This window comes from Gymnodraco acuticeps, unplaced genomic scaffold (assembly GCF_902827175.1).
Source record: "Gymnodraco acuticeps unplaced genomic scaffold, fGymAcu1.1, whole genome shotgun sequence".
In the NCBI taxonomy this organism is placed as follows: domain Eukaryota; kingdom Metazoa; phylum Chordata; class Actinopteri; order Perciformes; family Bathydraconidae; genus Gymnodraco; species Gymnodraco acuticeps.
The window spans coordinates 9,750,584-9,764,768 of record NW_022990238.1 but is presented as its reverse complement, the minus strand read 5'-3'; the positions used below and the strand labels follow the sequence as shown (position 1 = coordinate 9,764,768).

Below are 14,185 nucleotides of genomic sequence, written 5' to 3'. Positions count from 1 at the left end.
GAAACTTCAGGAAAGTCGACGGGGGGGCGGTGGAGTGGAGTACTTCGTGACCACAGAGTGTGAACGTTGTGATCAGCTGTTTTAGCGCAGTTCTCCAGTGAAGGGAGGAGTCTCCCTCCGTAGCCGGTTGGCGTAGTTTTGGCACAATTCCGTTGTACAGACCGACGTTAACAGCAGCCCTGTCTGTGCACACGGAGACCGACTCTGTCGTCCGGTGATCTAACCGCCTTCTGGAAAAGCTTCACAAGTACGTCGGTACGCAAATGCGCTTTGTGACACAAGTGACGGTACGCATTTCAGATTACGCACATAACCTGCGTACCAGTTGTGTGTTACCTGTACTACAGCTAAAGTATTCTCCGTCGGGACTTCCTGCAACAACACCACGCCGTTATCTTGATTCTGATTGGCCAGAAGACATTATCAAAGATGTTCTATTGGGAAGACGATCACTACGTGACAAAAGTTTTCAAAACCGTTTCTGGTCTTCCGTATTTCCAGACAAGTGGCTGCTGAAATCAATCTTACTTACTGCTGTCTGTGCAATTTACTCCGCGCGAGTTGGCGGACTTTATTTTGCTTACTTTAACATCATTTTTCATGGTGGGGCTAAGCCATTTATTGGTATGGGTGTAGCCTACCCCAGCCATACCCTGTCTTTATAGATATTTGTCTGCTGGCATACCAGCAGACCAGCATTTATCTATCACCAGCTTATGTTAGTATTAACTATACAATGTATTCTGGTAACTATCAAAATAAAGACATTGTATAGTGTTCATAACAGTATTTTTATTTAATAAATTATACTTAATACAATAATATTACAAAAAAAACCTACATCTAAATAAATATATCATCTAAAAAAGATGCATTTGATTTAAAAATAACAAATATAATTCAAAATGTAAACAGCAACAAAGAAATTATAAACATTATTTTTCTTTTTCTTGTTAATATCCATTATCTTCTCTGTTATGTATCTTCGGTCTTTGCCAATCTGGCCAGCATTTCTTGGTCCTCCACGTCTTTCTCGTGCAGCCACTGCTTGAAGCAAACTGAAAATAAGAAACAACAATTTTTTAACAAATCTTATTCAATTATGTGATGATAGAACTGCAAACAGAATAGCTGTAACTTTAACAAAATAAATAACTCAGTTACCTCTAATCATTAACCCATGTTTGTATCATTGAGTTAACTCTGTGTGTTGCTGCTAGCATACATAATATATACCTGACGTGGAAACGTTACTCGTGGATGGGGCTACAGAGCTACTAGAAAGACAGTCGAACCCGGTGCATTCCTCCGTCTGAATGTGGAGCACTTTTGCTAAATGTTTAGACAAATAGCTTGTGTTACCGCCCTTACATGCTAAATTCTTATTGCACTATTGGCAACTAGCATTTTCCACCTCAAGACCAAGCCCCCAGGAAGTGTGCCGGACTCTGAGGAAAATATTCGTTGTGTCCAAACGGCGGTACTACAATTTCCTTATCAGTCTGTGACGTCGACCGGCCCAGAAATACTTTTTCCCATTGACTAACATTGGAAAGAGACATCTGTAACTCGGTGGATAATTTTTTTGAAACTAAATAAACTACCCAGTATGAACTATTGTATAGCCCTAGAATCATTAAGTTCTTAAAGTTGTAAAATGCACTAAAAGCCGAATCTAGATTTATTCTCTCTCTCCATTCTTTCTAGTGAGCCGAGAGTGTGTGCTCGGGGGGCAGGGCTTAAGGGGCGCATGCTCTGTGAGCGCACAAACGGGTTATTCTGCTCTGACAGCCAGGCATGACGGGTAATCTGTGACGTTTCGATCTCTCAAAAGTTGGGCCATTTTGACTTCATGCGCCAATGAGCAGCTCTCATAGGAAAGAACGAGGCCCCTCCTCCGACGCTGTATCCAGTTCTTATTAAACATCCATGCTCAAGACGGGTAACATAACTACCCTCGGGGCGCTTAGTTCTCTCCGCCATGTGTTTGTGCGCGCGTGCGTGCGTGCGCGCGTGCGTGCGTGCGTGCGGCATGCATGTAGCAGGTTCTGTGTGTAAACTGCCCCACCCCCTCGCACACCGACAGGGGAGAGAGATCTCGTCTGGATTGGAAAGATCGAAAATAAATCAGACGCACTTTGTAGTCTTATTGCATATTAGAAACGGAGTTGCAGTAAGACTGCGATATAATGTTTATGTAGATATAATACATATGACATCTATTTTTTAAATGTCTCCCGTAACGATAAAAAGATTGATAACATTGGACGTTAACGGTACCACGGTCTTTAATAATTCAGCCCCGGGGCCCCGTTAATACTGGGGCTCGGTACCCATCCCTAGTTTTAATTATTACATCATCAATATTACATTTCAAATAACCAAGTACTTGGTTACCAACACAAAGCGCAAGTGGCTAGTGCTGCTAAGAACATACCTGGTGATGGTGATGAAGGTGGCTCTTCGCTGCAGGATCTGGTCGATGTCCATGATGGCGGCGTAGGCTCCTTTCCTCAGCAGGTCCTCGATCTCCTTCTTGGAGAACTGCTGGACCGGCTAAAGGCGACGCAGAGAGACATTTACACAAGTGGATTTAGAAAACTCTTTTTGAAAATAAACTAAGCGTACTGCAACAGCGACTGACCCAAAAATGACTTGGCATCTAGAAATATGACAGATTTTATTTTTCTCACCCCGTTGTTGTTGCCACTCATGCTCTGCAGGACGGGACGGTCCAGCCCGAGCTTCAGACTAGCTTTATCCAGCATTTCACACCTCCACCGCCTTAGACTGGCCAAAACGATGACGAACCGAGCTTGAGCCTGAAATAAAAAATTAAAAGAGGGGTCAAAAGAGCATCATGTGCAGCTGCTGTTCAACGTTTTTAAGCATTAAATGGGAAAATAATATACACTTAAAGAACCGAGGGAATAAACGGAAAGACTGTTGTTGTTGTAGCCCTATTGAACTATCTTTAGGACGGACAGAGCAGATATATATATATATATTGTACCTGCAGGTCATTTTGAGGGTTCCAGTCAGAGTGGAATATCACACAGGTGTCTGCAGCAGTGAGGTTCACAAGCTCTTGATCAGGTGTTTGATGTGGGCTGGCATGATCCTTTCTGCAGCGATGAATAAAGAAAACAAAGAAGACATTATTAATAATAGTAACAACAATAATATTAGTATAACTATTTATATAGCACTTACACAATAATTGCAAAGTGATTCTCACAACAAAAATAAAGAACAAAACAATAAAAAAACTAATTATTATAGGAATGTTAAAATACAAATAAATGATAAACATTCTGAGAGGCCGACTACAAAAGGTAGACTCATACCCCGGCCACACGAGGACGAAAACGGCTAAACGCATAGGATTAACGCAAACGCAAACAAGCTTCCGTCCACACGCAATAGTTATCCGGATAGTGTCTGCCCACACGAGACCGCTCCGTTTAGCTCCAACCGCTGGAGAAGCTGCAGTACATATGCAGGAGCCTGTACGTGGCGCTGTAACTTCCTCCACAAAAGCAGCGAAGAAGCATGGTTGTCATGGTTGCCCTTCTGTTTATTCTCCGCGGTGGGGGCCGAGGGAACCGGGCAGAGTTTTTCGCCAGTCAACGTGTATTAATGTTTAAATCTTCCGACAAAATGATAAAAGTGCCGGTCAAAGGTCTTCTTTGTTATTTATTGAGCTTTAAAACAAATGAATAACGACTCTATATAATATAATAATAAAAATACACGGAGCCTCTCTTTTTCCTCCCTCTCTTCGGACAGCGTCAGTGTCTGTTTCATGCAGCAGCTGATCCAGTAATGAGTGACCCGGCCGACAGTAAAAATAAACATATTTATAACTAGTTTAGGTAGTTTGAGAGGTGTCTCCGTCCTGTCAGATTAGACTTCACTCGCGTTTATGTCCATATCGAGAGAAAGATAAATAATCTGAATTCAGTGTGCAGTTTACTTTGACGCGGGGGTGAGCAGCAGAGGTGGGGAGAGGCGGGGCTATTGCGCAATCATTATCAGAAAATGATCGTATAGGGCGTACACACGGAGCTGTTTGACCCCCCAGAGCGTTGCGTATGCCGTTCTATCCACCTTGGGACCCGTTATCGTTTCCTCAGTCGTTTAGTGCCGTATGCGGTCGCCCTCGTGTGGCCGAATGGTCTATATGACACTAAACAGTAACGCAAACGGCCGTTTTTGTCCTCAAGTGGCTGCAGCCTCAATGGCTCTTGATGACATCAATGAGTAGTCCCAAAACATGCTGCTGTATAAAAAGAAATAGGTCCAGATTTCTTCTATTTAGTGTTGGATGATTTGTTGTATTGATTGCTGATGGATGTTAAGATATGTTTTACAATTATAACAAAAAGATTATTGTAATTGGAATCAAAAAGTTTACAAATCGTAGTTTTAATAAAATGACTAGCAATATAGGATTTATTCAACAGCGGTAAAGTATTAAGTTACTAAATTAACGTACACTGAACTATAAAACTTACCACTATTTAGGAAAGGACCTGATCAGAAGGATTGACTAGTAAGACAGCAAAGAGGCGGAGGAGGTCTCTGTCATGTACAACCATTGGTAGATGTTACACCTGAAAGAAAGATAAGGAAATAAGACAACACAGGAGGACAAACATCTTCTTAAGTAAAAGACCAAATCATGTCAAGCTTTAACTTGAGGCTGTTTTTTCAGTCTTTACAATGCACAGTTGGAAATTACATTCCAAAAGCTAAATTCAAACTCAACACCATAAATAACTGGGTACCAAAGTGCTTTACCTGATACGACACGTTCCACACGGAGCAGCAACCATCCGGCTGGGCCGTATGCTGCATATCATCTCCTCCCTCTCCACTGTTTCCAGTAGATCTCTACTGCCTGTCCAATAAAACTGAAATGCCCCAAAACAATCATATTTCAAAAGTTAAAAACAATAACTTGCTTTTGGCATTCAAATGTATTATAATCTCACCTTTTTCCTGGATGTCAGGAAGGCGTTCCCTTCAAGTCCACAACCAGTCATAGGAGTTCAAATGCAAAGCCTGAAAGATGACAAGAGCGGGAGACTTACATGTTACAAGATAAGTAATACCAGAGCAGTGTTTAGGACATGCAGAGAACAGATCAAATCCCCTGACAGGCTCACACACGTTGGTGATGTCCTCATCTGATAATGATGTTTCATTTTTAGCAGCAAAGTAACATTACTCAAGGTATATGTTGGACCCAACTCATGTACAGTATGTTTTGCATCTCCTCAACAATGGTCTGTATAGTTGAGTAGAAACAAACTGTCCCTACAGTTTCAGGTAGATTAACAAAGAAAAGTTTGCAATGAAGCACAAAACCCCTCTTTGTATTAAGCTAGCTGCCACAAAAAGTACAGCTTAACATGCTAACCTGGTGGAGTTAGCTAACTTCATGTCCAACACAAAACCTCTAACGTGCATTACATTGACGATTTTAAACACAACTTAACTCTCTCAACTTGTAAAATAACGTTAATTTAACATACCCTTAAATAACTACATCACGTTTTTCAGGGGCAACACAAACTGCAGAAAACGTTAGCTGCTAACTGTTGTTAGCTAAGACAGCTAGCTCGTAACGATAGCCTCCTAGCAAACGTAAGGTTACGTTAACATTAACTTAACGTTGTAAGAAAGCAAAACGAACCTTCGAGACATATTTTACTCTCAGACTGGGTGTAATTGTGTAGCGTTGCTTACCTCCAGAAGGACTTTTAGCTGTTTCCCAGTAGAGACTAGAGAGAGCTGTCAGAGCGGTTGCTCTCAGAAGAGCAGCATTGGCCGGACCAGATAAGACCCAGTGCTGGAATTGGGCCGGTACTCACCGGTACGCAGTACTGGCACTTCTGGTTCTGACCCATGGAGTACCGGCACTTCTTGCTCAGTACCGGCATGCTGGCGGTACTCCGGTACTCATGCACCGTGCCAGTACTCAACACTCTCCCGCCGTTCTTATTATACATCCATATATATATATACAGCCGCCCGGTACTCAGTAGATGCGTCATGAGGTGCCGAACGGACATTCTCATCGCTCTAACCGCTGGAGTTTCACAGCGGCTGTCAGCTGTTTACTCCTGTCATTCAAACAGAACGTGCTGGAGAGGGGGCGGGGCTTATCTTCTCCATGTAAATACTGTGGTGGAAACGACTATGTCAAAATTAACCTATTTGACCGTGATTTAATAGTAATACACGTTTCAAAATAATAATAATAATAATAATGCCGAAGTAACAACATACTGAAAACTGTTAGTAAAACCATGTTTTAATGCTTTACAATTTACATACCTAGATGCACGTGTGTTGTGTTTATGCAGTGCAACTCCCACCCAGTGGGTGGCTATGTAGAGTGATAGAACAGAGCAGGCACGCCCCCGAGAGAAGGAAAGCAAGTCACGTCACAAATTAGCATTTCTAAAATGTTAGCATGGATTAATAAAAGTGCAAAAAGACAGCGGTTGTCGCCGGAAGAAACTTCAAATACAGAGAATGCTGTGCCTGTGTTGGAAATTGTGTCTGATGGGGAGCTTTCTTTGGTTGATCCTCCTGCTCCAAGTTCTAGTGCATTAGCATTAGCACTAGCTCCGCCGCCTCCTCCAGAGTCTCTAACGTTAGCTGCTGCTGGCGCAACTGCCACCACCAACACCGGGCAAAGCGATGCACCTGACTGCTGGACAACGGACCAGGTGCAATATTTTTGCAAGACCAATGCATGGCTCCTTCTTAAAGATAAGAAGCTAGGATGTCGGATATGCAGAGATGTCAAATCTTTGGGAATACACACTGGACAAGGACTGAAACTGTCAACTGAATGGGGTGAGTGTGAAGTGTCTCATTTCGGTGTTGACAAGGGCAAACAACAAGCTAGCCTGAAAAAAATCAAAGAACATAAAGAATCACAAGTCCATGTAAAAGCTGCTGACATCCTTACATCTGCTTCACGTGAAACTATTCAACATCAAGTGCAGTATATGCATAAATCTGAATTAGACACCACTATCAGAGTTTTTCGAACGGCATATAAAATTGGCAAACATAGCCGGCCATTCACAGACATGCCAATTGATTTGAATGTACAGAAACTGAATGGGCTGAACGTGGGCAGGGTTTTGCACTCCAATAAAAGCTGTGGCGAAATCATCGACCACATAGCTCATGAGCTGAAGAAAAAAATGGCAAAAGACATTACAGAAAACCAAAGAAAACTCTGTGTTTTGGTCGATGAATCTACCACTATTAGTGGTAAAACGGTGCTTGTTGTGTGTCTACGCTCAGCATTAGCTGATGCTGAGCCCGAAACGTTTTTTTGGGAGCTGATCGAGTTGGATGGAACAACGGCTGATGACATCACAAAGGCGTTAATGGAGTGTCTTGGAAGAGATTTTAACGAGGACTTTTTAGGTCAGTGTTTCGTTTCTTTTGCATGTGATGGGGCTTCAGTCATGCTAGGGAAGAGAGCAGGCGTTGCTACCCAGTTGTGTAGTAAATTCCCAAGCCTGTTTGTGTGGCACTGCTCCAATCATCGTCTAGAGCTGGCAGTTGGGGATGTGGTCAAGGAGGTCTCAGGGCTCAATCATTTCCAGATCTTTTTTGACAAACTCTATTCCTTGTTCCATGCCTCCCCCAAAAATCAGGCAGTTAGCGCAGTGTGCGCAAGCAGTCGGACAGCGTCTCCTGGTGATAGGGCGTGTTTTGTCCATCCGCTGGGTGGCTTCAAGTGAAAGGAGCGTCAGAGCAGTCTGGGAAAACTACCGAGTGCTTCATGATCACTTCACAAATGCTGCAAACGACACGAGCAGGGATTCCAGAGACAGAGCAAAGTACAAGGGCCTGGATGATGTGCTCACATCTGCAACATTTGTCAGCAATCTGGGACTGATGTACGATGCGCTCACAGAACTCAGCGACCTCTCTCGGCAACTCCAAAAAAGAGAGATGACACTGCCTACAGCAGATAGGCTCTTAACTCGAGAAATACGAGTTTTTGAATCCATGGTCACCATGCCTGGCCCACACATGACTACAGTTCATACAGCTCTAGCTGAGAAGTCCTTCAAGGGTGTTCCCTGCGTGAGAATGGCAGGCTTGTACAGATTCATGCAGGTCAGTTTTTCCGCAGTATGGTAGAGAATCTGAGACACAGAATGACTTCCACAACCTCCTCTCATGTCAGCACAAGAGAAATCCCATTACATGGCCGGGAGGCCCGGGACAATCAGCTAATCCAGGACATGAAAGTTATCCATCTTGGAAGTTGGCCTGAAGAGGAGTTAGACGTACAGTATGGGGACGTAGAGGTGCTACGTTTGTGCGAAGTGCTGAAAGTGGACAGAAGAGAGACTGTTCAGGGCTTTCGCGAATACAAGGAAACCAGGGCACCCCGTACACCTGCTGCCATGGAGCCTCTACTGAAAGCAGTCCGAACCATCGCTGTCTCCACTAGTGAGTGTGAGCGGGCATTCAGCTGCATGAACGATATCCTTACTGCAAAAAGGAATGCTCTCTCTGTCAGCCGACTGTCCAGCCTGGTTTTCATTAAATGTAATGGACCATCACTAGGACAGTTCAATCCGGAACAGTATGTGAGGTCCTGGCTGGAAAAGGGAAGGAGAAGTGCTGATGAAAGAGCCTGTCCAGCTCCAGCCCCTGATACTGATGTCCCCAAGGCCTTCTGGAGCCTTTTCTAACAATGTGAAGTATATTGCAAAGCAGCTCACCCAGTGAGAAGACTTTTGGCATAATGTGCCGATTTGTACAGATCCTGGAGATAGAAGGACTTCAGACCAACCAGGGAGTTATCTGATCAGCTTGGTGTTCAATGTAACTCTTTACCATGGCTCAGACTTTGTTACTTGCAGTTACAGTTTCTCATTTTAGATTGTGCAAATTTTGCATTTGTTTTTACATGTTCTTTGTTCATGCTCTTTATCATTTTTCTGAGTTGGAAAGTTAGATTGCATCATAGTTTACTTTATACATATTTGTATTCTTCAGTGGTGAAGTATATTGCAAAGCAGCTCAGCCATGTGAGAAGACTTTTGGCACTTTTTCGTTTTTCGTTTTCTGAGTTGGAAAGTTAGATTGCATTCAAAATGTACAGAAATACTTAATTTTGTTAAAGCTTTTATAAAAAATGCTTCTGACCAGAGCTTTGTTTCCTTGTCATTAATGTTGAACACCACCAGAGGGGCTCTCACCTGAAAGGTCTCTGCTTCATGTGTCTTCAGCAGAAGATCTAGACTTTGATTGCTATATTTTCAGTTAATATTGACCTTACTGAGCTTTAGCCATATCCGCTGCCTATCATAAAAAATGTTAAGTACAGTGAACCTTTCTAAAATATACAGTAGTAAAGAGACAAACCCACCAGCATTATAGTAGCCAAATTCTTGTTTGTGGGCTGTATATATAAAATTGACTTGAAAAAGTTGCTGATTTTAGAGTACTGGCACCTTTTTCATTCCAATTCAAGCACTGATAAGACCAGAGAAGACCAGAGAAGACCAGATAAGAACCAGTTAAGTCTTGGAGCCCACCGACGTCTTCCATGTTGTTATTTTCATTCAGTAGTTTGCCTTATAGTCCTTCTCCTCCATTTTCTTCCTCTTCTCGAGTAGTCAGTGTGGTGCTGTTGCTTTGGTCTGGGTCTCTGGACATGTGAGCTAACCACGCCCCGTTCATTTGCATATAAGGAATGGAAATGTCTCATCATGAAATACAAGTCACATGAAATAAGTCATTATGAAATACGAGTCTCTTGAAATAAAGGAACGCGTCATTATGAAATACAAGTCATCTGAAATAAATAAATATGTCATTATAAAATACGAGTCTCTTGAAATAAATAAATGTGTCATTATGAAATACAAGTCTCTTGAAATAAATAAATAAATGTGTCATTATGAAATAAAAGTCCAATGAAATAAATAAATGTGTATTTAAATGTACATGTATACATATTTATTGCCTAATTTATTTATTTTATAATTTATTTCATAGGCATATTTATATATATATATGTATTTATTTAATTATTTATGTATATATTTATTTATTTAATATTGGCTTAAATGGCATTCCATAGTGAAGAAGATAGAGAAAATGGCTCGAAGGAACTTTACCGTTGCGGACGCGCTGGATTTTATTTTCGCGAGCGGCAGTGACGAAGATGGCTCATCAGAACCTGAAGGCTTCGACTCTTCTGAAGAAGAATAATACAGGGACAGCAGGGATCCATTTGAGGATGGGTAAGTGTAAATATAACTTGTAGTGCATTTGCCATTTTGTGAGGAGTACCGCGAAAATGAACAATGGATTTATCAACCTTTTTATTTTCCCCTCATGAACTTTTTCTCGGGACAAAATAGACTCTTGATTAGTAAACGTTTACTCTGTGTAAATGTTATTGATGTGTAAACGTTATGTTGGCATGTATAAGTAAGGTTACATGTGTAGTTGAATAAAAATAATCCTTTATTCGTCCCACAACGGAGACATTTATAGACATGTATTTTATTTGATCATACTGTTCTGTACAGATGAGACTTTGTCATAGACTTATTTACATGTGTGTCTGTGATTATGTTTACCATACTGTTCTGTACAGATGAGACTGTCATATACTTATTTACATGTGCATTTGCCATTTTGTGGGGAGGAGCACGAAAATGAACAATAGATTCATCAGCCATTTATTTTTTTCGTCATGAATTTTATCTTTGGACAAAATAGACTCTTGATTAGTAAACGTTTACTCTGTGTAAACTTTATTTATGTGTAAACGTTATTTTGGTGTGTATAAGTAAGATTACATGTGTAGATGCATGAGATAATCCTTTATTTGTCCCACAACGGAGACATTTAATTTATTTATATGTGTGCCTGCCATTTGTGGGGAGTGCTATGTAGTAATGGGGAGTACAATACATAGGTGTGTGTGTGTGTGTGTGTGTGTGTGTGTGTGTGTGTGTGTGTGTGTGTGTGTGTGTGTGTGTGTGTGTGTGTGTGTGTGTGTGTGTGTGTGTGTGTGTGTGTGTGTGTGTGTGTGTGTGTGTGTGTGTGTGTGTGTGTGTGTGTTGAACTTCGTAATAATTATTGTCCCACAATTTTTATTTGTTTTACAGAGAGGTTTCACAGCTGCCTGGGCCTAGCGGCCCACAGATGACATTTATCCAGGAGCCTCCAGCTGTGCCTGCCACCATGTTGAGATCTACCGTGGATCAAGGGCCCTCACCACTGCCATCCCCACCAAGGACTAGCGGACCAGCATCACGACAGCTGCCTCCATCTCTGCCTGCGACGAGGTCAAGATACACCTCAGCTCCACCACAGCCACAGCCATCACCATCAACCCGGACAGCAAAGAGGTCTCGTAGAGCACACGTACCTCCCACACAGCCACCAGCTGCCCATGCACCATCACCCCCACCTGCACAGCAGCCAGCTCCACTGTCTTGGAAGACAGGCGAAGACCCTGACACTGCTCCCCCTGTCTCCAGGTTTCAACCTGCTCGCACACCCGGGCCACAGCTCAGCTCAACAGTATCAAACAAACCCCTTGACCTGTTCAAGCTGTTCTTCAGTGCACTAACAGTACAGACACTCTGTACCAACACAAACAAGCGGGCTGCACAGGAGATGGGAAAGGGTAAAACCTACAAATGGACTGACTTGACTGTAGAGGATTTCTATAAATACATGGGGCTGCTTCTATACATGGCCCTGCTGAAACTGGACAATGTATTGGACTACTGGAGGAAGGATCATTTTGTCAGTGTATAATGAATAGTTGGTTGAAGGAAAAAAAGTTCTGATGTTCAATATTGTAAATAGTGAGATTTTGCAGTTACATTTATATACATTGTTGGTATTATAATAAATTGTGGGTTGAAAAAAAAAGTTCTAATGCTCAATTCTTTTTTTTTTACACATCACATGAACCTTGTTATGTATTATGAAGTCATTATTCAGTCCTGATATATCTCAGTCCCTGCTGTGGTGAAAGTAGAGTGATTGACAGCTGTTTTACTCAGAATTCGAATTTATAAAATTTCATTTTAGACATGAAAAACACATTTATATACAGTGTAATTCAAATATTTCACTACTTTTGTAATCCTAAGACTTTGGTAACCAAATCTACAACACCAAAATAATTCGATCACATGAGTACATTTGTGTTTTCACAAGAGTTTTGAAGATTTTCTGAAAATCGGATGTCAAATTTTAAGCTTTTGAGCTACTTATCTCATCAACCAGTGCTCTAAGGTGAGTAATTTGCATATATAGCAATACTAGAGATTGTCCTGAACATTTTGATATGTAACACATGGGTGCCATGTTAGAAGAAATACATTTAAAAGGTGATTTAAGAAAACATCTAAAAATCGAGAAAATACCCTTAGACTCCAGAGGGTTAAAATAATAATGGCAATATAAGCGAACACGAAACTAAAAAATAAAACCTATAGACTGATCAACTAAATGTATTAGTCCAAGCAATCACTCACCATTCTGGCACAATATATGATTATTTATTAGTTATGAGAGATCATAAAATAGATCTATCATCTTTTTTGATTTTGCTAAACAGCAATATGCGATCACATGCAGATAGGCAGATGTTTTTCCTCATCCTGCTGTAAACCTTCTCATACACCACATCTTTAAAGCTCCATTTACACCATCTTTTCTCTACAACTCTATCAAGTACCACTTACAATATGAATGTGGAGCAGTTTTTAATAACATTTCAAAGAGAACATTAAACTGCACTCCAGAGAAAATATAGAAGATTCTCTATTTTCCTGTCTTTTTTCATCTGCAAGTTCACAGGTGGCATGCTGATATTTTATTATGCAAAGTGTGTCACATTAAATAAGAAGGTTTAGTAAATGCAGGATCGTGTGGATAGTTTGCATATGTAATTGTGGATGTGCTTACACACAATGTTAGACCATCCGACACACATTAATAGCTGTTCTCTGGGGGCTGCATGTTGGAGAAGTGGAAATATATCAATCTGGGACCAAGCACAGTAGTGAAGACTAGAGAATACAGACGCACACATTGTGTACTCCTTGCCTGTGTGCGTGAAAGGCATTTAGAAACTGCTTGTTGACTGGATGCTTTGCATGTTGGGAGGAAAACAGGATACAAGCTTCAAGATTCAAAGGCTTTATTGTCACATGCACAATAGCTGCAGTGTAGTTGTTGGCAAAGACAATCTTAAATCCCAGGCTCCAACAATGCAATATACAAAAGACACAAAAAGAAGCCAGGAAGTAAAAGTGGGTAAGAGAAAACAGTGGCTCAGTCTGTAGGGACTTGGCCTTTGAACCAAATGGCTTCTTCTTCTTTTTCTTCTTCTTAAACAGCATAGGGGGTTGAACAGCAAACTCACAGTGAACTGCAGGATGAAGATGTTTATCCCAGCCAGTCAACCAACCTCGGATCATAGAGTGGAACAAAGACTGTGACTGGACATGGCCTCTGTTCAGGATGTTGCCTTGTTTATCTGGTCAAATTATGGCTGCAACATAGAAGCTAAAATGTTAATCCAGTGCTTTTGTTCAGAGTGAAATATATCCAGCTTTGGAGGGATTGGAATAAAAAGATACCTCAAAAGCTGTAAGTGGCCATCGGGCTCTGCTTCATTAGCAAAAAGAGGGACTCAGGCTAAAGAACCTGATTTGATTTAGATAACTTGCCTTCCATCTGATGCTTCAAGCCAAACTTTACATTTGCAACCCACTAATGGAAAAGTTTCTAAGTGAGCGTTGTTAAAGTCCAGTTTCTATCATGTAAGGAAAAGTCTCAATATCCCAAATTGAGACACTCTACTTGTAAATTAACATTAGACTTGACCCAAACTACAGGTTTACATGAATCTACGTCAGCAGAGGGACACAGTCATCCTTAAAATAAACCTGTGTGCATATATTATCCATTAGGCCATGGAACAGATTGTTCTGACTAGTAAAATGTATGCAGGTTTATTGACTTGTTATGAAAGCCTTCATGTCTTTATTAGCCTGTTCCTTTATTTAGAACCCCCCCCCTCATATTCATCACATCTGTCCCAAATATGTAAATGCAATATGTCAGGATCCCTTTGAGGGAATTTATT

At 41.3% G+C, this 14,185-nt stretch overlaps 2 protein-coding genes across 4 annotated transcripts in view; one reads left to right on the top strand and one right to left on the bottom strand.

Moving 5' to 3' along the window:
* Window positions 1–14,185, top strand: part of znf385c (zinc finger protein 385C) — a 175,593-nt gene that overhangs the window by 45,475 nt on the left and 115,933 nt on the right. The window lies entirely within an intron of this gene.
* On the bottom strand, window positions 773–5,838 carry LOC117548827 (chromodomain-helicase-DNA-binding protein 8-like). 3 transcript variants are annotated; one of them, XR_004569370.1, is made up of 8 exons: window positions 5,755–5,838; window positions 4,998–5,067; window positions 4,804–4,916; window positions 4,518–4,616; window positions 3,014–3,125; window positions 2,694–2,822; window positions 2,438–2,556; window positions 773–1,058 (listed from the first exon to the last, which is right to left on the bottom strand). XR_004569370.1 is itself a non-coding variant. In XM_034220321.1 (6 exons), the coding sequence occupies exons 4-6, from the start codon at window positions 2,766–2,768 to the stop codon at window positions 881–883; spliced, it is 372 nt and encodes a 123-aa protein (XP_034076212.1). In that variant the 5' UTR covers window positions 2,769–2,822; window positions 3,014–3,125; window positions 4,518–4,616; window positions 4,998–5,019; the 3' UTR covers window positions 773–880. The 3 variants fall into 3 exon arrangements, 1 of the variants encoding a protein (XP_034076212.1); XR_004569369.1 differs by having other exon boundaries at window positions 4,804–5,067; XM_034220321.1 differs by lacking the exons at window positions 4,804–4,916; window positions 5,755–5,838 and having other exon boundaries at window positions 4,998–5,019.